Source organism: Nilaparvata lugens, chromosome X (genome assembly GCF_014356525.2).
Source record: "Nilaparvata lugens isolate BPH chromosome X, ASM1435652v1, whole genome shotgun sequence".
In the NCBI taxonomy this organism is placed as follows: Eukaryota; Metazoa; Arthropoda; class Insecta; order Hemiptera; family Delphacidae; genus Nilaparvata; species Nilaparvata lugens.
Genome location: NC_052518.1, coordinates 34,910,835 through 34,934,742, shown reverse-complemented (window position 1 = coordinate 34,934,742; position 23,908 = coordinate 34,910,835). Strand labels below are relative to the sequence as shown.

At 35.4% G+C, this 23,908-nt stretch overlaps 1 protein-coding gene across 1 annotated transcript in view; it reads left to right on the top strand.

Moving 5' to 3' along the window:
- The first annotated feature begins 523 nt into the window (after nucleotides 1-523).
- LOC111056830 (NADH dehydrogenase [ubiquinone] 1 alpha subcomplex subunit 7) overlaps nucleotides 524-23,908 on the top strand; it is a 45,807-nt gene continuing 22,422 nt past the window's right edge. The window contains exons 1-2 of the mRNA XM_022344240.2: nucleotides 524-767; nucleotides 5,741-5,946. Of these exons, the coding sequence (XP_022199932.1) occupies nucleotides 705-767; nucleotides 5,741-5,946 (269 nt within the window). The 5' untranslated portion in view covers nucleotides 524-704. The remainder of the gene's footprint in view (nucleotides 768-5,740; nucleotides 5,947-23,908) is intronic.

The window sequence follows — 23,908 nt, the reverse complement described above, 5'->3', positions numbered from 1 at the left end:
AAACCAAACCCCTAACTCTTTCACATTCAATACTTTGGATTTCAAAGCAAACTCCTAACCCCCTAACCTATCCTTTCACCTTTGAAACAACAAAAAACATAACTCTACCTGGACCCTAGCCACTTCTAGCATATTGCAATTACAAAGCAAAAACCTAACCTATCCTTATGAAACGTTATTAAATGTAACCTAAATGAAACCTTTGAAACAACAAAAAACATAACTCTACCTGGACCCTAGCCCCTTCTAGCATAATGCAATTTCAAAGCAAAAACCTAACCTATCCTTATGAAACATTATTAAATATAACCTAAATAAAACGTAACCCTCAACCCTATTTGTCAATTAGTTGAATTTCTACATTGTTGATAAACGATGTGGCAACCTTGCAATGCGTGAAAGAGAAAGCGCCATCTGCTTTGTTGAATGATACTCAAGGATAGCAACACCATTGCAAATCACACACTGCCATTATAACGTGGACCTCACTATTAGATACTCAAAGAATACTTTTGAATAACTATGTGATAACTGTGACCGTTGCTGGCCGTTACTCTGTATCTGGGACAAAGAGAAGCTGCTCGAGATTGAGGTTAATGTTGAACCAAGTTAAGATAAGACCTTGTCTATTTGCATTTGGTGCGCAGAACGACATTCATATTTTGTGGTCATTGATTGAACAATAATATTATTATTATTTCATCATGAAGGTTGAACCAAGATCTGTCACACCGTTTTTACATTACCTCAGGAGTTTCTTTGCCGGGGTCAGTATTTATTTTCTCAAGTAGGCTACCACAACCATAGTCTGGTTAACCTTACACTGAGGTCAATTTATCACATTGTAATTTAGCCTAAACGTTTTTCTTCCCAAATTACGAATTGGAGTGACTTTTTTGGGCTAGTCTTATATCGGAAAACAAATCAAACTAATTTAAAAATATTGTGATATAAAATATTATTATTTCATGAAGAAGGAACAATATTTTTTACTTGGAGATACGAGCTATCACCAGTGAAAACTTGTCTCATATTCATTAAGTAGGTCTAGTTCTAGTATGTAGTAGGCCAGTTAATCATCAATAAGATCATTGCAAAATACTTCAAATTTCATTAAATGATTCATCTTTAATAGATGACTTTGCCCTGTGAGATTGCTATAGTGTATTGTAATGAAAAAATTAAGATACGGAAAAATGATATAGGTTTTCCCCATTTAAACAAGAGAAAACAGTGTTGCACTTGCTAGTTGTTGCTTACTTGCTTGTTACTTGTTGCAGTCTCCATGGTTGACCTGGGAATTGTAAAATTTCTTCCCAATCAATGGGGTTCACGGTCTATGATGCTGGTATGTGTGGTCATCTATGTACTCTACCAGTGATAGTAGGGCCTCAAGGTTACGTACTTTTTCAGACTTCTACCAAAGACACCGTAGTCTTGTATTGCTCCTAAGCTTCTTGGGCAGAAAGTTGAAGAGTCGGGCCCCAGAATAGGCCGGTGACCTGCTGAATTTTGTGAGCCGGTGCTGCTGGAGATCAATGTCGGTTCTTTTTGTGGTGTTGTGAGCATGTCTATCTCCCCTCAATTCTGGCCTACTCCTCACAGCCAGGGTTGTTACTTCTTATATGTAGAGTGAAACAACTATAAGTTCTTAATGCTGGATGAAGAGCGGCCTGCAGTATCCGTCATATATTTCCCTTCTTAGAATCTGTATTCGCAGAACTCTGTCCATACTTGTCTGAGCTGCAGATCCCCATGCCACTATGCCGTACTTTAGGTGAGTGGTAAATAATGAGTGGTAAGCCATAAATGCAGCTTTTTCCTTAGTGATACTTCGAATCCTTCTTATTACAAAGATGGCCGATGAGAGTTTTTTGCACAGCAGTTCAATGTGATATTGCCAGTTGAGGAGACTGTCGATCTGTATGCCCAGGAATCGAGTGATTGTCTGTGCTGTTATGTTTATGCTTGTTTGATCCTTCATGTTTCCGTTTTTTGGATTGAAGTGAATGTGAACCGTTTTATCTTCATTCATGGCCAAATTTAGTTTCTTGCATATATCTCGTTTGCTTCATTGAGTGTTGTCTCCACCACTTCTTCGGTGTTTTCATGCTTTTCAGATGGAATTAAGATAGTGGTGTCGTCAGCAAAGAGGATACAGCTCTTCCTATGGTCCATTTTTGTGGGGTAGTAATTTATGTAGATCAGGAATAGAAGTGGCCCCAGTATTGACCCCTGAGGTACACCTTTATAGACTGTTCTTAGAGAGGATTTGTAGCTTATAATGCTGTTTTGCTTTTGATGGTTTATTTCAACTTATTGCTTTTGATTCAAGAGATAGTCTTCCAGCCATTGTAGGGCTCTCTCTTTGATGCTCAATATCTTAAGCTTCCGTTTCAGCAGGCCGAGGTCAATGGTTTCAAATGTCTTTTGGAGGTCAATGAAAAGACCCAAAACAGTTTTACCTTCCTCCCAGAGTTGGCTAATATTGTTATTTAGTTCTGAGATCGATGTAACCGTTCCAAGGCCCTTCCTGAATCCATGTTGGTGTGCTGAAAGTAGGCTGTTGATTTCAAGGTATGCAATAAGTTGGTCATATGTAGCTCTTACAATAAACTTTGATGTGATAGGTAAGTTAGCTATGGGCTGATAGTTCTTTGTATTCTAATTTGTATTAGGGGGTGAAACTTTCATTGCTGCAACAAGTGTCAACTCAGCGGTTCCACACCTTCAACAGAGGGGATGAAGATGCGCACTTTTGGCATGTTCACCTACAAACTAGTCCGAATTAAGGTTGTGCAAAGGCTAAAAATAAACTTTCTACTGGTGATATTTTTCAAAGTTTTTCGATTTGTATATCATCAAGCTATCAAAATGAAAACGTTTTCTCAGGTAAACGTTTTTTTCTGATCATTACTTTTTGAGATATGAGCGCCTAAAGTTTAAATTTTTGAAACAGAACTGTTCTGTCCCAAAAATTTAAACTTCAGTCGCTCATATCTCAAGAAGTAATGATCGGAAAAAAATGTTTTCCTGAGAAAACTTTTTCATTTTGATAGCTTGATGATATACAAACCGAAAAACTTTAAAAAATATCACCAGTAGAATGTTTATTTTTAGCCTTTGCACAGCCTTAAGCTGCAAAGTCAAAAATTGTGTCACAGACACCCCCTTCAAATGTCATTGTCAATCGATCAATTGTTGCAGCAATGAAAATTTCACCGCCCACATTAAAGCTGCTATAACAATGAAAGGGAAACTTTGAATAATGAAACAATACATCATTTCAGAGAGAATTTAATGCTCTACAAACCTACGATAAGCATCAGTTTTTACGATGTATTGTTGGAGAGTTTTAAGCCCTGAAAGAGCAAAACATTGAATAAAAACTGGTTATTTTAACAATTACACACCTTCAAGAGCGAATATCTCGGGAACTGTTGGGAATATCACAAAATTCCACTGAACAAAAAGTGTAGAGAATTCATCAAGCTTCATTATTGAGGTTTTGGTTTTATCGATTGAACGCATTGTTCTCAAGATATGAGTGTGATAGCAAAACGCTTAAAAATGCAACTTTTAAACCACCCTCATCCCCTTAGCACATGAGTAAGTGTACTTTTGATATGTTCTACTCCTAACTAGCCTCAACAAAGCTGCAAAGTCAAAAATTGTGTTTAAAACATTCCCTCCAAATTCCTTTGTCAATTGGTCTATTATTGCAAAAATGGAGATTTCACACTCAACACTAAAGCTGTTGCAAAAGGTGTAGGGAAATTCGTAAAAGTGAAATCATACATCAAATTGTAGAGAATTCAATGCTCTTTTAGCTCATAATTAGCATGGATTTTCCCCATCGGTTTTTGAAAATTTATAAGAACAAAAACTTAAAAAATTGGAGGAAAACTAATTGGATATTAGAGATATGGAAAATTCAGAGGATTGTGAAAGAGGCTGTTGCTTGAAAGGCCATACTGTTCTGTGGATAAATTCCGGCCGGAGTATTATTGTGCATTGTTTTTCATTCAACCAAGCCCCCTGCACATTTTTGACTGAATGCGTTTTTAAATAGATATATGTTATGTGACTATTGTATAATCACAGTATTTTATCATTGTGATTGCGATATGTGTTGAGAACCTTCCCAAGGTTGCTCTTTTTGACTCATTCTCGTCTGATCATCAGGTGTTCAGGATGCAATTATGAATTAAATTGAATTGAATAGTTGATATCACATCAGATATACGTATACCGGTATCAGCTATCCTCTATAGAAATCAGTGGCACGACATAGAACCGGCATCACTGTTCTATCTTTCTTGACTGCCATGATAACGTGGACCTCACTGTAGGTACAATCCTTTTGATTGGCATCGTATGATAATCTTCTAGGATTTCTGACTAGTATGTTAAAATAATTGCCATGTTTATTACCATATTCTTGCTAATCATTACCTGCTCCTGCATCAATGTCTACATCCCTTTCCTCATATTGCCTAGTATTTATATGAACCCTATTCCTTTCATAATGATTCCCATTTTCATCAACTATAATCTACGATCTGTGTCTAGTATTACAATTTTTTATACATAGTATTTACCATGCAGTATTTGGCTGTTTTTTGAACATTACAATCTGTACATTTTAAATTTTTTGTTGTTCATTTTAAACTGGTTAACAAGCATACTTGACTTGTAATATTAATATCTAATTAATTTTTCAAAATTACATCGACTTTCAATCTTGTTCTAGACAATGGACCATATGAATAAAAAATGAGCAAATGCTCATGAGCATGAGCATGGAGCATAAGGTTTTTGCTCATGAGCATTACGTAGAAGCATAAGCATTTGCTCATTTTTATATGAATAAGCTGTACCTTATACTCTTACCTTATGCTCCTGAACTCTGAAGCAAATGCTCACGTATTTTAAAGATTTTCCATCAGCTGATTGGCCTTACTTTGTTTTTATAGTGAAAGGTTAGAATGTGCTACTCACGTAAGCGCTAAATATGCAAGTATAGATACCGCTTGTGTTTGGTCGTCTGCTCTGTTCTCTATCTATGAGATGAGTTTTAGGTTAGTTGAGTTCTGAATTTTGAAATAATAGGGTGAAAAAATTTCATCTTTATAACAATCTTCAGCATAATCTTATAATCTCTATAGCCTTCTTATAATCGTCTACACTCTCATCTTCTTAAATGCCTATTTCCTATTCTGTGATGGCTATCTTTATATCCGATAGGTATCCATTGTATTTATTCTTTTGTAGGAATAATGGTGATATATATATATCGTGGTTGAATCTAAAAAGAGTTTTATAGTTCTCAAGTATTGGTTGTGATCGTATCTGGTATAGTTTATTCTTCCTCAAACGAATTAGTGGAGCTACTTTACTATGAGAAAAAGGTTAAAAGCTGCTCTAGACTACACTCACCTTTCTTGAAGCATTTATTCAAAAGTTGAGCAAATGCTCCAGTTTATTCATACAATTTTGAGTATAAGCTTTTACTTTTGAGCAAATGCTCAAACTATTTTTTTGATGGGCATGAGCAAAAGTTTCCGCTCACGTTTATTCATAGAAATTTAAGCATATTCTCAATATTTTAGAAGTATAAGCAAACGCTCGACTTTATTCATATGGCCCATTGTGTCTGCTATATTCAAATAAAATTATCTAGGTACCTAATAGTGTTTGTCAAAATCCAGGTTCCTGATTGTGTTCGTCATTTTTGCAGCGCGAAGCGAAAGATTCATTGAGGCATCATTTATGGGATTCGCAACCCCGGACACAACCACCTCCAAGTCTTCCTGATGGTATTAATCATAAACTTTCAAAAAACTACTACTATTCTCGTGACGGACGTAGAGAAGCCAAACCAGACTTAGTATTGATTGAAAACTCCTCTAAAAAACTTATTTCCAAACAGTCAGCGAATGAAAGGTATGATCATTACTTATTTATATAATCGATTATAGCCATTTTCCTTCACCTTCTATGTAAATACTTTACTCTCTGGACCAGAATAACTTGAAACTGTACTACTTATCCTTTTGAGGGGTTTAAACTTTACTCTCTTAGGACTTGAAGTAACCCTATTGACATAACATGGGTTGGACAATACTTTGATAAGAACATGAGATTAATACTATCATCTCATCTCTATCAATCTGTGTATACTCTGAAGCTATTTGCCATGTTTCATAGCATATGGAAAAAGATAACGTTTGTCTTGAAGAGAAATATTAAATTTGCAATTGAACTCAAGTTACATCTCCATATCTATAAAAGGCTAAGCCCCGACAGACTGAAATCACACCACAGCCCAAACTACTGAGCCTACAAACTTGAAATTTTGCACAATTGTTTATGATAGCCTCAAAACATCCACTAAGAAAGGATTTTCAGAAATTTGCCCCCCTGAGGAAGCTGGGGCCCCCAATAAATGTCTTACTTTTTAACCGCTCATTGCACAGCAAAGTCATGAGGAACTTTTTTGTTCAGCTACGAAAACTAATAACTAATACGAGAACTAATAACTCATAGGTTATAGCTGATTGCAAATAAAACATGGATTTTTATAACAGCTGTTCCAAACCCGCTTATTTATTATGTTTTAAATAAGAAAATATTTAAAAGAAATCATCAGCTGAAAATTATTTTCAGAAATATTTTTGCTCACTGTTGAACAAAAAAAAAAAACTAACTGTAAATTAGGCCTACTGTAATCGCGCTGTGTTTTTTGTTTAATCTATTAACCAGTTATTTGTAACCATTCCACTTTGCTTTTGTGTTAAGTGTTAACTTTTTAAAAAATGGCAGGTAATCTTAGACATTATTCATACTCCGAATTAGCTGACATGCATTTAATGTATGGAATGGGACACTACTGTATTAGTACTGAAGCAAGACGTTTGTATCAATAGAACTTTCCTAACCGAGTATGTCCAAGTTCAAGGTTTTTTGCCACTATTCATCAACGTCTGTCTGAAACAGATTCTTTGATATCCAAAGAGCACATTTATGCAGGCAGACCCCGATCTACTATGACTGTTGAGTTAGAAGAACGAGTTCTTAATGAAATTTATGAACATCCAGAGAAGAGCACAAGAGAATTGTCAGTGCAGTTAAATGTCAATCATTCTATCATTTGGAGGATACTAAAATAACAACAATTACATCCATACCACCTCCAGAAATTTCATACTCTATTGCCATGAGACTGTATTCCCCGTGCTGGTATTTGCCGATGGTTTTTAGTAAAACTTGTTTACCCAAACTTTTTAACAACCGTTTTATTTACCGACGAGGCACACTTTACAAGAACAGCTATCGTTAACGTCCACAACCAACATATTTGGGCAGCTGAGAATCCTCATGCCATCAATCCTAATCTTCCACAACATCAGTTTTCAGTAAACATTTGGGCAGGAATTGTAGGAGATCATCTACTTCTGTTCGAGCTTCCTCCCAGGCTAAATGGCATGATCTACTAGTCTTTTGGTATAAGTTTAATGTCATTTAGATAAGCTACTTTCATATAAAAAAAACTTTTCATAAAAACCGAATATTTTATTTGCAATCAGCTACAACTTATGAGTTATTAGTTCTCTCCTCATAAAACAGCAAATTTTTGTGGTGTAATGTACTACATAAGAATACATTTTATCCAACTTTTAATTGAATTTAGTTTACACAGCTTACATAATTCTTTCCAGAATTAAATTCTCTACAATTTTTATTGCGAGGAATTATTTGTTTACTGGTCATTAAAGAAAATTATTGGGCATCAAACGTAGAAGTCTGTGTTTTTCTACGTAGATTTTTTTGCATATTTCAACTTTTTTCTCAAAAACTACTCACACTACAGCTTCCAGACTAGTTTTATTCAATTTTTCAGATATTTTTTCATATGAATCAAGCATAAGTATCTCAAAGACTAGTCGCCGAACAATTCAGCATCGGTGTATTTCACCAGAGGAACTGAATTCCGGGCGAAATCTTTCACCCTGTATAGCTCGCTAATGAAGCGTTTATGGAAATATGTTTATATGAACTTTTTTTCTTATTTTTACCTCTACTATCAGGTATTGAAATATTTTACCATAATTATGAATCACCCTGTATTCATCCTAAAATGAAAGATGGCAAGAATATTAATTCCTGGTGATTCATCGTACATCGCATATTTCCTGGACCATCTATTGACAATTAACAATGATTTGTCCTTTCTATTTTCTTTTTAATTCAACACTTCACTGTTAGATATTACTACCAATTAATTGAGAAGAATATGTTTTGGGAATAAAAGCACATAGGAAGTTCGTATTCAGATGTAAATGAAAATAGAGTATAGTGTGACATCAGATACATTGACTTTTTGGCGGTACGAAGTTCGCCAGGTAAGCTAGTTGTAAATAAAGCTTTATTATTAATAGTCAACGCTGAAAAAAGACAGGCTCAATCACTAGGAATACTATAAATTCTATGAAGGACCAGTAAGCCATTAATTTTGAGTAGTTCAATCACTTCCATTATAGACACTGGATACATTATGGACAATCAATACGTATGAAATTTATTAGCTACAAAATAAAAAAACTTTGATTGAATTGACCCCAACTACTACAATATGAATAACCATTTAGATCAAATACCGGTATAAGAAATTACTCACATCTCTCATCAACTCGTACTTTTTGTTCACAAAATATTAACACAAAAATATAAGATATATTGAATGAACTCACGGCTAGTACTCAAGTTTGAAAGTTAAATTATTCAAGTATACAGGTAGAACAAACATGAGTTTACTTTCAACGTGTATCTGTCTCACAAACAATTATTAAAAGAATAATGTCAACCCAAGTAAGTAGCCGCACCAATAATATTTTCTAGCAGGTTGTGAGTCTGAGTCATTGAGCACTGCTTTTCAGTGATAAAGAAAAGAGAAGTAGCCTCTCACAATAAGAAGAGTCTACAGTTTGTTTGCTAGACTATAAAAAATCGCTATTCTGAACAAAACATGGATTTCAGCATTACTCTTATGAAGTAGGCGTATGGTGTTACCAGATTTCACAGAAGCCAGAAAGCTTGTGAGCTAACTGTGTGAGAGAAAGAGCGAAAAAGTGGCGCAATGCTCCTACGCTGTGATCCTAAAAAATTATTGATAAACCCATCAAAATATTCTTTGTTATTTAAAATTATCAAATTCACTACGCTGTGATCCTAAAAAACTATTGATAAACCCATCAAAATATTCTTTGTTATTTAAAATTATCAAATTCACTAAGCATGATTGAATTTGGCATTGGAAAGTGCCAGTATTGGAAAATTGCGGTTATGTTCGATAATGCACAGTTTTACTCCAATGAATCCCATTTCAAAAATATTGAACATATACATTCTTGAATATAGCCAGTCTGTGTGGAAATTTCTTCTCTTCACACTCCAATGAATTTTACCAGGAATTGACTCACCATGGAAAAGTTACACGTAATGGAAAGGGGAAAATTTTGATTTTCCTTTTTTTTCATTATCTGTCAGTCAATTTTCATCCATTAACTAGAGATTGATTCAATAAAATACAAATGATTGCTATAGGTTTGTGGAAAATTTCTTCCTCTATGAGCCCTGTTACCTCAAATTTGTCTTCATCCAAATTTCTTGGCTTCTTTTTAAATTTACACGATACTAATTTCGAAACTTTTTTTGTAATTTAATTCAATGAACGTGAAAGAAAGAATCCTGATTCACAATTTGTAATCAGAAAAACATTTTTCTCGAAATACGGAAGCGTAAACTTTTACCAAATTATAAAATTATGATGTAATTATAAATTTTAATTATAATAAAAATTATTCCCTACTTTTCTGGCTTTGTATGGGAATAACTTCCTGAACGATATTTAATTGATATACAATAATATAATGGTTTATGGCATTAATTATTTTTTGTAGACATTCATTCACAAACAGATAAATACAAAGTCAGCTTGATATCACGTTTTGTAGCCGAGATATAGTATTTAATTGCAGTTTCGAACTTCGGGAGTGGGGTAAGCAAGCAAGCGAATGATGCGAAATGTTATTTAAATAGAACAATGGTAGCTCACGTTTGTTGTTTTTATGCTGATTCTATCAAAAAGGCATACGCTCTCTTTTTCGCTCTTTATTCTCGAGGGTGATTCGCGCGATGCCGATGACACTTGGCACGTGACATTTTCCATAGTACTATCCTACCTCAATCACTATTAACACGGTGGGCCTCCTAGTTTATATTAAATATTATTATTATTATTATTATTATTAGTGCAGTATTTTTTTTAATTGAACCGATTAAATGGTTCAATGGTACATTATTCACAGTTTTACTATACTATACGATAATGGGGTTGGTAGGCCTATCCTTACGAAAGCTTTTGTGTCTTTGTTAATATTATGTTTTTCACCTACAAACAATTTATATTGAGATAGAGGGACAGAAGTTTGAGTTATTATTTTTGAGTTTCTATGCCATCTACTGTTATTTTTATTTGTACTCATTGGTTATAAAAATTAAAGTTATTAGGAGTAATTATAAGTCATTTTTGTAATAAAAAAATTACATCATTTCATGTTTTATTCTATTATAATAAATCACATTATCATCTACATTATAATTGAATGAGCGTTAGCGAGTTCTCCCTTTTTACTCAGTGAAGGCCAAAATCGTTGTCCGTCTGTTTCACTGTTTGTAAGTTCGACAAAAACTTCAGAAAGAATTGATCAATCAGCTTCAAATTTTGAAACCTTTTTCTTCAAACCTTCTTACAGGTCAGATTCATTGAACAACGGAATTAACTCACTCCTTCGTCCTTTCTCAGGATATACAAATAACATTGAAAGTTCATAAGAAAAAATTTGTTGTGATTTATCATTTAGTCAGCTGAAGAATTCATTGCATGCCATTACTACAGTTTTTCCATTCATCCTATCAGCTGAGGCTATTTGTTAGCTATCACACAGACAGTCCTTCATGCGCTGACACATGATTCCAGCTGGATAATATACAACATAATTTACAACTTTTACTAATCAAAAAACTGATATGGGTTGAGATATCAATGTGCGGATTTCGCCATTTATTTTCTCTTGGAACTCTGTATCGAAATCATGTATCACATGACCATCTTCTCATTTAATAACATGAATTTTAATTCATATGTGGGTCAAATGTGTTGGAGCGACAGAGTATTTTCAATTTCAAATAGTATCCCAAATGAAACCTTTCAAATTATTTATATAAGAGAAATATTTAGATGTTTCAATGATTTTCATCAATTGTGTATATTTAAAAGTTGCGGGTTTCAAAGACAACAGTTTTTGAGCGAGTTCTCCACCCCAGGGGGTCACTAGTAAAGGAAATAATTGGCTTATACTCGTACGGGATTCACTTATGACGCATCATCACGTCTGAACTACTGGACTGATCAACTTGAAAATTTGCATAATATAAATTATTTTTTTACCGAGGATGGTTGAAGGCCTCTTTTCAATTGTTTAAGGATTCATAACATCAAGTTTTTAATTCGTCATGATTTCAGTTTGTTATAATTTGCTAACTTTGCTTGAGAGTGGTTATCGATATAATAGTATAGTCAAAAGTTTTATTTTCTATCTTCTCATTCTTCTTCTATCTATACATTCTCTTTTTCCATATCTACACTATATAACTGGTTGGCGAAACATATGGAACCAGCTGAATATTTCTTTTAAAAAGGGGAACTTTTTGATAGTTCTGATTAGGGATCCTATTCGAATAAAAATAACTAGGTACTGTTCTGCTAAAATTTTTTCAATATTTCATTATGTCAAGTTTTTCATTGGACACTTGCGAAGCACGGTTTACCTGCTAGTAATAAATATGGTGAAAGACTTTTGTTCCATTTTCCTGCTTCCAATTTTTAATGTAATGTAATGTAATTGGAAGTGAGGTCCAAGATTCAAGTCGACGGTTTCGCATTTCTCTTTATGTTTTTATGTTATTTGACTGGTTTGTTCCTGTTTGAATTGCGAGCTGAAGTATATAAAGGGGTTTTGAAATTTTTCATTTCAAGGATAATATAAAAGTAAAAAGAATTTCCATAGTCCAATATTACTGTAAAAATCAGACTGAAGAATATTATTCATGATTGAATCAGCTTTCGAGTGGATTATTAATTGGAAGCAATGACACATGCAATTATTATTAATAACTCAATGTAGCTTAGCATTTTCACCTCTCTCTGCTTTCAACTCGGGCTGAACAGTTACCAGTATGTCTTGTAGGAAATTAGCTTTTGATGATAGTAGTTGTTTACAACATATGCTTAGCATTGTCGATACACAAACCTAAACAGCCATTGGCCGTTTTCACACCGATATCGCGCCACCACAGGACAGGACAGAATTTACTCTGATCAATATTTTGCATTTTTAATAATTATTACCGGTATTAGATTATAATTACGTGTCTTATGAAAAAATATCACCGACAAGATCAAATTTATAGAGTAGAGAATTGCTCCAGAAATGTTTAACAAGCTTGAAAATACTAAAATATAATAAAGTAAAGTTGATGGGTTATAACAAAATTCCTATAATTTTTATAGGTTCATATTCAGTTAATATTCAAAATTTAAATGCTCAATTGGTTTCCTTTCTGAAGTTCCAACACATCATGAAATAGCATTATCATAGTCAACTCTTTAAAAATATAACAACGATCAACTCGTTTAAACTCGTAATCTATCACAAGATAATATACAATCTCTACTACTTTTCACGGCGAATTAGGTTTTTGTGTGTGGTGAGGGAGGCTGGTTTGTTTTGAGAGTTGGCGCGAAAATGCATGCTTTTGATGAACAAATTGCTAGAGCTGTCTGAATAATATTGTGCTGAGTAGTTAATTTCAACTTCACTCATTCTCTCTCTTTCTCTCATAACATTCGTTGATAATATAGTGCTGAAAATTTCTTTCAGTCTCATTGTTAGTCTATAGTTTAGGACTGCTGCTATCGTGTAATAATTTTCGTAGCATCATGATCGTTGCTTCATAATTATTCATAATAACAACAATATAGCTAACTTTAATTATTGAAAGAATAAGACGTTGATGTTGTCAATACCACTTTAATTTATTCGAAAATCAATTCATCTTACAGAACCAGGTTTCATGGTAACACCTACCACATCTTCAGCTGAACTTGAATTGAGCCAGCTGAACCTGAACTTGAACCTACCACAGTTCAGCTGAAGATGTGGTAGGTGTTACCATGAAACCTGGTTCTGTGAGATGAATTAATTTTCGAATAAATTAAAGTGGTATTGACAATATCTATGTATTATTCTTTCAATTATGGAGAAATACCACAACATCTCATACCATACAATCAAATTATAACTTTTAAGTCTTCTCAGTTCAATTAGAAAAATTAATGAAAGATCTGAATATGAAATGCAATTTTTATTTGATAATACAATATTGTTCTGTATCTACATAAATCGGCCAAGTTTAAACCGTCCGTGATCGTCCATTCTTGAAAAAGGCTACCATGGATACAATTTTCACTAACACTCCACTGGGAAGATGAAAGTGGAAAATGAAGCAGAGAAAAGAAAAAGATATAATGGAGAAGGTCAGCAAAGAATTTAATGAAAAAGAGAATAAGAGATGAAGAAGAAAGGAAAAAACAGAAGAAGAAAAGAAAGAGGTGGAGGAATGAAGAGGAGTCTGATTCACTCGGATCTGTCAGTATTTCCTATTAGTCAGAGGATAGTTAGATAGTTAAAGATAAGTTAGATAAGAAAGAGGAAGAGTTGGTGGTGAAGGGAAGTTGAAAGAGATGTGTGAGAGATCAAATTGAATATTATAATGGGAAAACTCTGGAAAGAGAGAGAGAGAGAGAGAGAGAGAGAGAGAGAGAGAGAGAGAGAGAGATAGATAGATAGATAGATAGATTTTATTTTACAATTGTTACTAGGCTTGTCGCCTATGGTAACATGGTTACAAAATTACAGTTTTACAAATTCTTACAAAAAAAAAAATTACAAATTCTTAAATGATAACACAGCTACATAACATAAATTATTCTATTACATTCTCATAATAATAAGAGATATGATAATACATAGATAATAATTCTATATAACTCTAAAAAAAAATTAACAAAGAATGTAAGATGCATAATAATACATACAATAAACGAAAATAAAATGCAATTGGATATTATGATTTACAGGTATTAGTAGGTGTCAATCAAACGCTCCAATACTCCAGCAAAACAAGCAAAATAATATTGTTACTGTACAACGATTATTGCAAATTTCCAATAAAATCTACAAAAAGATTGTGGCTAAAAACATATCCATGTATTCCCATTCAACAGAGCAACAAGCCTGGACCTGAACGTACCCAAGGTTGCCGCAAAAATAACATCATTGGGCAGATCGTTCCAAAGTCTTGAGGCCGTGACCGTAAATGAGTTATTATACATAACTGTGCGGTGACGAGGTATTTGAAGGAAGTATTCATGCTGTCTCGTGTTCCTGCTGTGAATATGAGCCAGGAGTGTGAATCTTTCCTTCAAATACTGAGGACCTCTCCCCTTGACAATCAGCTGATAAACAAGACTCAACATGAAGTATTGTCTCCTCTCCTTCAACTTCATCCAATTTAACCTCCTGTAATATGGAGTGATGTGGTCATCTCTTCTCGCATCAAAAATAAACCGAATTGCGTAGTTGAGCGATCGTTGTAATTTCAAATTCAGCTCCTCAGTAATGTCGTTATAAACGATGCTGCAGTAATCAATGATGGGAATTACCAAGCTCTGTACTAGTGAAACACGAAGGTGGGTTGGAAGGAAATTTTTCAACCGTTTCAATTGATGCATAGTGGCAAACACTCGCTTTGTCAGTTCACCAATCTGATTCGACCAATTCATGTTTTTATCAAGCTGTATGCCCAAGACTTTCACACAACTTTCAAAGTGCAGAGCATGATTGGCCAGCATTACTCGAGGAAGTGTATTAAAATCTATTTGGTTATACAACCGACCATAAGCGATAATGATGCTTTTGCATTTATTTGCATTGAGTCTCAAGCAGTGCGCATTAGCCCAAACAATCAAATTCTGAATGTTAACATTCATCGCGGCAATAGAGTCAGCAGCACTGTCGGAAGGAAAGTGATTGTAACACACAAGGTCATCAGCATAAATATGGTATGATATGTCATGAAATATTCGAGGGAGATTATTCATATAAATAGAGAAGAGGAGGGGACCAAGTATTGTTCCCTGAGGAACGCCTGCTACAACAGGTAACCACTCTGAAGTCTTGCCATCAGCTCCTCTCACACGTTGATACCTATTGCTTAGGTAGGATTCAAACCAGCAGAGACATGAACTAGAAAAATTACATTGATTTGCAAGTTTATGTAGCAGAATTGAATGGCAAACGTTATCAAAAGCTTTAGTGAAATCAAATGTGACAAGGAGAGAGAACTTACGGTTGTCCATGGCATTACGAATGTCATCTGTTATTTTCAAAAGAGCTGTAGATGTACTATGCGATGGGCGATAGCCAGACTGATTTTGATCAAAGAAATTGAATGAATTCAGGTATGATGTCGTCTGCTCATGTACCACCCTCTCAAGCGCCTTAGAAATAGTGCAAACTATGCTGATAGGACGGAAGTTTTCAGGGGAGCAAGGACTACTTACTTTAGGGACGGGACATATTAAAGAATGCTTCCAAAGTGAAGGAAAAACTCCCATTTGTAGGGAAAAGTTGAAAATGTGTGTAATTGCCGGAAGGATAATGGGTAATATGATTTTATAGAACGTTATTGGAATGCCATCAACACCTTTATTATTTTTCCTAATTGAAAGGATAATTGAGTAGATTTTCTCAGGAAGGATGTAAGCAAAGAAGAATTTATCACATGGAAGTGTTTGATTGGTTTGATTTATCATGGCATAGTTCAATAAATGGTGAGAAAATGAAGAGGGTGGCGACGGAGTGGAGAAGAACCTATTTAGTTGGTCCAAGGACACATTTACAGCTGCAGTTCTTGACTTGGGAGGGACAATCTCAACCTTCCGAATGTTCTTCCAGAGATCTGAAGTAGATTGCTTACCATCAAATAGCCGATTATAATATTGGATTTTAGCTCTCCTACAAACTGACCTCAACTGGTTTCTCAAAGTCTTATACCTTACAAAGTCTACACTGCAGCCGGTCCTCGAATGGTCGCGCCTAGCTTTGTCTCTCTCACGCCTCAGTAGAGATATCTCCCTATTAAACCAAGGGCATGGTCTACGCTGGACCTTGAAGTCACGTTCCGGTGCATGTTGATCGAAAATTGACAAAACCATGGAGTTGAAAGCATTCACCTTATCATCGATATCATCCAAATGCACAATATCGTGCCAAGGCTTTTCCACAGCATCAGCAAAGCAACGGTCCAGATCAATATCCCTCAGATTCCTGCCTTTACTATTTGAAGTATATCTGATGTTATGTTCAAGACTGTAGATGATATAGATCAAATCATGAGCTGACATACTGAATGACATTTGACCATTCGATAGGACAAAATCTGGATCACTGACTATCGCAAGATCAAGCAACGTGTGGCAAGTCTCAGTATGGAAAGTGGGTGAACTATCGAGAATTGTCATATTCATCGACTCGAATAGGGACCTCACCTGCCTACTTTCAAATGTATCCTTCATCTGGTCTGCATCTCTCAGAGAGAGAGAGAGAGAGAGAGAGAGAGTGTGAGAGATTAGATTAGAGAGAGAGAGAGGGAGAGAGAGAGTGAGAGATTGATTGATTCGCTGCTTTCATTTAAAACCTCTCGCATTGAAAACGTATTCTGCAGTTATAATATTGCCGGTATTGAATTATAATTACGTATCTTATGAAAAAATCTGGTGTGGCGCACTCACACAACTTTCCTTGCCGTTATGAAAATTGATCACCTGACGCTAGTGTTCTCGCGCATCTCAAGTCTACTATTCAAAGATATGAGACAGCTGGTGATAGGACAATAACGCTGGAGACACACGGGGTCTGCTATCTCTTTGTAGCGAATGATTTAATAGAACCAACACTTGCCAACCGTTTGCAATAATTTAATAATCACATTTTTTCGAATTTCAAGCTTATTTTCAATTTTAGGTGAAAATGTTACTGGACATTAATTGCAGAGATTTGCTCTATCTTTTCCACTTGAAATTTGTTGTTTAAATTGTGTATGAAGGCTGATAATTGAGAATCTAAAATCAAACTTTGCATAGATGGGGCGGAGCTCCTGAAATTTTTACAGATATAGGACTCGTTGCAGTTGATAGAGCTTATCAATGACTATTTCAGGTATGAATTTGATCAAAATCGTTGGAGCCGTTTTTAAAAAAATCGCGAAAAACACTGGTTCTGACAACATTTTCGCCATTTTAGCCGCCATCTTGGATTGCATTTGATCGAAATTGTTCGTGTCGGATCCTTATAGTGTAAGGACGGGTACGCGCCACCTTAGTCCTCCGACACACCCAGAACCTGACAGGAGTGAACAGTGACTATCTCATCCATCGACACCGTACGCCAGCGACAGGGAAAGACTGTTTTGAAAGAGTCTGGAATTCGAGTGTGCGTTAGACGCCAAAACCAGACACTTTTACATTCGTACAGAAACGACAAAGTCAGACACATCGAATCTCTGACACTTCCAAAACAAGACGGTTAGGTTACACTTCTTGGACGGACTGTACTACGCAGAGCTGTCTTGTTTTATTCAAACAATGGTCCCCATGTGTAGGCTATTCTTAACAAGACCATTGACAATTTATTTCTGAAACCTATCACTCATTTCTGTCTCTCTTAGTAGTTATATCAGGCGATAACTTATCTTGTAACTGTATAATTCATTATATATCATTCCTATTCTGTGCAGTTGTCTCTCTTTTCTGCAGCTATTTGGAGCATTAATAATAGAGCTGTTAGTGAATTTCTTGACACAAAACAAAAATAACTTCACTTCATAGTTAAATTATCAAGATTAGCGAGTACACTGAAACCTCTCAATAACTTTATAAATCGTAGTTTTGCCACCAAAAACACTGTAATTAGTATTCCCATAAAGATAAATTACATTAATATGTCATTGTAACACTGATAACTCCAGTTATGAGTTCATTGAAAGCTCTGTTGATTCACATATAATAATATAACTAGAGACACCCTGGGTTAAAGAACTCTGGGTTAACAATATTTTCTAATATCCATTCATAGAGGCTATATCATGAATTATATGGGTAATGATGGGATCAGTATCCATGATACAATTTTTTCATATTTTGTTCTATCAGCCACGATATTGCAGAGCCTGATATATAATATATATTGATATTGCAGAGCTTGATATATATTCGTCACCCACCAAAATTTGTATTCAACGCTTGGTCCCGTAGGCTACAAATTATAGAGGTTCTACTGTGTTGAATGTAGTCTACTGGAGGGTGAATATACTCGAACATTGAGTATTTTGAAGATAATAATTTTTTTTAGTATTGTTTTTCATTTTGAATTTCCTTTTATTTGAAAACCAGCAATAGACCTTTGAGACAATTGGTCTATCTTTTCATATTCCCTAAAAACTACCTGATTGTTATAAGCTAATTTTAGTATGTGCTTCCTCAACATAGAAATACCCTTTTCTTGGAATATGGGGATGTAGAGGCATATTTATATAAGATAGAATTCCTGGAAGATTGGATATGTGAGCATGTTGTCAATGGAAATGAGTAGAATACTGTACAAAAACTTTGAAAAGTATAATAAAGTTGAATGAAATCAGCTTCAATTATTGTATGGTAATTGTATGGCAAGATTACAATACTTATGAACTCTACTTAGAAATCCTATTATATTTAGCGAAAATTTTTCTGTATATGTTTTTTTATTTATCTGGTTATTTCTATATCTGGTTATTTATGTCCAACGGATCTCGAAAACGGCTCTAACGATTTTCACGAAATTTGTAATATAGTAGGTTTATGATATAAAAATTCGATTGCACTAGGTCTCATCCCTGGTAAAACTCGCTGAAGGACATTAAAAGGATCATTCATCCTTGGAAAAATAGAGATTTTCGTCGTCTGTGGATAATAAAGTGAGTGAGCGAGTGCATCTGTGGAAAATCAAAATATCCCATCCCCGAAATTCGTAAACTGACGTATAGCCAGCTGTAAAATATAAACACGACCTCAAAATAAAAATTCAGGGAAGAAACAGTTTTGGGCTGTGCCTGTTGGTCCTTCCCCAATCATTTTGTTCTGTTTATCAATAAATAAAATAATAACTAGCAAAGCTCGGTGCCCTGATGTTGGATTGTGAAACAAGATAATTGTACTGGAATGTATTTAGTAGTTCTGTGAACAGTAGACCTCACGCAGTTTTCTCATCCACAAGTATCCAATGTCACCTGTTTGAAAAGAAACTCAGTTCACATTTGAATTTTTATTCCATATGATATAATTATATTTTTACAATAAAAAATATAATAATTACTTCAGCATTATTAAGTTCATTTGATTATTTTTAATCAACTATTAAATTAGTTTTTTCAAAAGTGAGAATATTGATAATGATGGGCACGCATAATAATACCAATATCGGGGCACCAAGCTTCGCTCGTTATTTATTTATAAACTATTGATAAACAGAACACAATTCTTTAACATTATTGGGGAAGGACTAACAGGCACAGCCCAAAACTGTTTCTACCCAGAATTTTTATTTATACATTAATTTTTTTATACTATAAATAGTCCAGAAAGTAGGCTATGTTACATACACTTCCATTCAGGTTCAATTTTCAGTCCAAAAATTTGAAAACAAAAAAGGTCTGATTTAGATTATTTACAAACAAATTGAAAAAAAAATTAATACTCACTAATCACTTAAAATTGTCAAATAATGAATAGCTTTGAAAATTATGATATACTCTAGTTTAGAATGATTATCATGTCATGTCAACAAATCAGATTATTTTGATCAAGTCAATTAAAATTTCTAGATAATTTTTCTCACCGATTGATTACACAGCTGGAAATAATTCTGTCTCTCTCCCACACACGCATCTTCTGTTTCGACAGACGACAAAATTATCATCTGTTTTTCCAAGGATGAATTATTGTTATCCTTTTCATGTCCTTCAGTGAGTTTTCCCAGGGTTGAGACCTAGTGCAATCTAATTTTTATATCATAAACCTACTACGGTATATGTTCCAAATTTTGTGAAAATTGTTAGAGCCGTTTTCAAGATCCGTTGAACATAAATAACCAGATATAAAAATATAAACAGATATACAGAAATTGTTTGCTTAATGTAATAGGATGACTGCAAAACAAGTTATTAAAACCAGAGACCTTGAAGATGCATATCTCTTTAAGGTCTTTGATTGAAACTGTAGACCTTATAGAAATTGACACGGTTTTTCCAGACATCTGTGTAATCCACTTGTCAGCTGATTGTTATGAATAATTCTATAGTCTAATTAATCAATCCTATCTTCAGAGTAGATGATATACATATACAGTGTCTGAGTAGATTTTTGCCCACACCTTCTTCTTCCAGAATTCCCAGTGTCGCTCTGGGCCGGCTAGACTCAGTCAGCGACTGGGGTGGGCCGCAGCAGGGGACGGGAGTCTGGGTGGAGCATCTGCCAACCACCCTCGTTCGAGTCGGGGGTTGAAACAGGGTCTTGAGCACCTTAGAGAAATGTTTCCCTCTTTTAGGTAAGAGGGGCCATGCTTTCGCACTGCCAAACAGAGTTGGGCGTGGAGTGAGAGGAGTAGGAACGCTGCGGTGTCCGCAGTGAAGGAGGTCTCTATGATGGGAAAATCGTTCCCGATTTCCACTGGATGTCCTCTTGTGTGTCTTGGAACTATTTGCTGGAGTCGGTCACCGGGTTACTAGTCTCGGATACTGGGTGTTTTCCTGGGGTCTGGATCAAACCCGGGGTGGAAGGAAGGGCCTTCCCTAGCCTTCCTCGAGGTCCTCTTGCGTTTTCGGAGTGACTCAGCAAGCTACAGGAGCCCACGCGCCGGACTTCACTTCTGATCACCAAGTCCCAATCCTTGGGCACCGGGTGTCTTCCTGGGGTCCGGATTGAGCTCGGAGTTGTTGGAAAGGCTTTCCCTAGCCTTTCTCAAGGTCCTCTTGCGATTCCGGAGTGAATCAGCAAGCTACAGGAGCCCGTGCGCCGGACTTCTCTTCTGATCACCAAGTCCCAATCCTTGGGCACCGGGTGTCTTCCTGGGGTCCGGATCGAGCTCAGAGTTGTCGGAAAGGCTTTCCCTAGCCTTTCTCGATGTCCTCTTGCGATTCCGGAGTGAATCGGCAAGCTACAAGAGCCCGCGCGCTGGACTTCTCTTCTGATCACCAAGTCCCAATCCTCAGGCACCGGGAGTCTCCTGGGGTCCGGATCGAGCTCGGAGTTGTCGGAAAGGCTTTCCCTAGCCTTTCTCGAGGTCCTCTTGCGATTCGAGGTTTCGGCGATGATGTACCAGGATGCAGTCAGGTTTTAACCAAAACCTGGTGTGTCGCTGCTGGTTGAAACAGGCAGGTTGATGCCCAAACTCGTTGAAAAAGTCGAACAACACTCGTCCAAGTGTGTGTTGAACTGCGGAGCTTCCAGTGTCTGAGATTAACCACCTTTAATGTCAGACACAACTCCTGGTCGTCGAGGGATTCGGAGTACACTCAAAGCACAAGATGTACAAGATCTACTGTTGCTAGCTGCGCGCTGCTTCCTTCACTCCCTCCGGCCCTAGAACGATCACATGACAACCATCCCCCACCCATCCCACAAATACAAACCTTTAAACCTGTTATAGAACAAATTATATATATATATATATATATATATATATATATATATATATATATATATATATATATATATATATATATGTGTGTGTGTGTATATATATATATATATAATGATCTTACTTCGCACATATACTTAAAATGAATAATTGACAAAAGATTTTCATTTACTTTAGAAAATCGATTTTAATGTCAATTATAATATAAATCTCAATAAATCTTAAACTGTACAAATATGAACATTCAATGATTCTCTCATCAGCTCTGCTGTTAGTTTGATAAACAACATTAGTAAATTATTAACAAGTCATATGGTTCATATGATTAGAAAGAAGAAGCGTGAATGTAGAGCAACCAGCTTCTTACATCTCCCCCCCTTGAACGAGAAACTTCCTCGAAGGTGTCAATTTGCTTGAGTGACAGATGATTGGTTCACTCCCATTGATTCCGCAGGCCACTTCATACATTGAGTTTGATATTCTTCTTATAATGGGGAACGGTCCACTTCTAACTTCATCTAATTTATTTCTTTTCAACTTGTTCCCTTTTTCTATACACACTAGTTCTTTTTCCTTGAAACCATATATTCTTCTGTTCTTATCACATCTCAGTTTGTTCCGTTTGTGGTTTAAATTGGAATTTTTTATTGCTTCTTCTCTGTCTATTTGTAAGTTTCGTTTTTTCCTCAGTTGTGATGGTATTATTTCCAAATCCTCTCCCAATAGCAGATATCTTGGTGTAAATTTAGTAGTGCTATGGATGTCTTGTTGTATTCTGATGTGCAACTTTCTGCTATTTTCGACCACGTCTGCGTTCTTCCTTCTGGACTATTCACTTTGCATCTAATACGATTCACCAATGTCTGGTTTAGCCGCTCATTAAGACCATTTGATTGTGGGCAATCTACCGATGTGAACACCATTGTAACACCTTTTTCGAGTAGGTAATCTCTAAACTTTTTTGATTTGATAGACGCATATTGATCAGCTAATAGGATCTTGACAGAATGGTTTTGTAAGATAGGATCTAGCAAACGAATGTATTCTTTAGTAGTTTGACCGCTAGAGCTTGAAGTGAATGCATATCTAGAGAAGTGATCGACCAATATGTGTAGGTATCGTTTTGTAGAGTTTTTTCCACCAAACCCTCCAACAGTATCTATCGACATGATCTCATACGGTTCACTAGCTGGACCCAATTGTGAAAGTAATCCTATTGAGCGACCTCTTCTTGTTTTATTCTTCTTACATATATGACACGAATCACAATAGCGCTTGACCATTTCATCCATGTTGGAAAAGTAGTAATGTGGACGTATGTGTAATAGTGTGTGGTGAGTTCCGATATGTCCTAGTTGAAAATGAATTTTCTCAATCAATTCTTTACCCTTTTCTTGAGAAAGGAAGATTCTTTTGTTTCCTTTCATACATTTGTAGAATATTTCCTCTTTATATTCAACATTCCTATTATTCATTATTGCTTCTTTGTTTTTTTCTTGATCGTCTTTTATTTCTTGTATAGATATCAAATTCACAACTGTTAAAATGTCTTCATTTCCTTCAAAGTGCTCTAAAACTGGATTTCTTGATAAAGTATCTGCTTCAACATTTCCTTTTCCTGGGCTATATATCAATGTGAAATCATATTGCGATAGGTAGTATACAAGATCTCCCAATTCTTCATCGGTTCATGCTTTCACTCTGAGATTCTCCAATGGTTTGTGGTCTGTGATCACTGTAAACTTCCGTCCTATCAATCAATATTGCCAATACATAATTGTCTCTTTTATAGCCATACATTCCAGATAAATAGCTTTTTTCTTCTTTTGAGCAGGGCTCAGTTTTTTTGAAAAATATGCTACTGGATGAAGCTCATTATTTTCTTTTGGTTGTTTCAGTACAGCTCCAAATCCCTCTCCACTGGCATCTGTGAAAATGAATACTGGTTTTTCATAATCATAAATTTGTAATACGGGACTAGAACATAA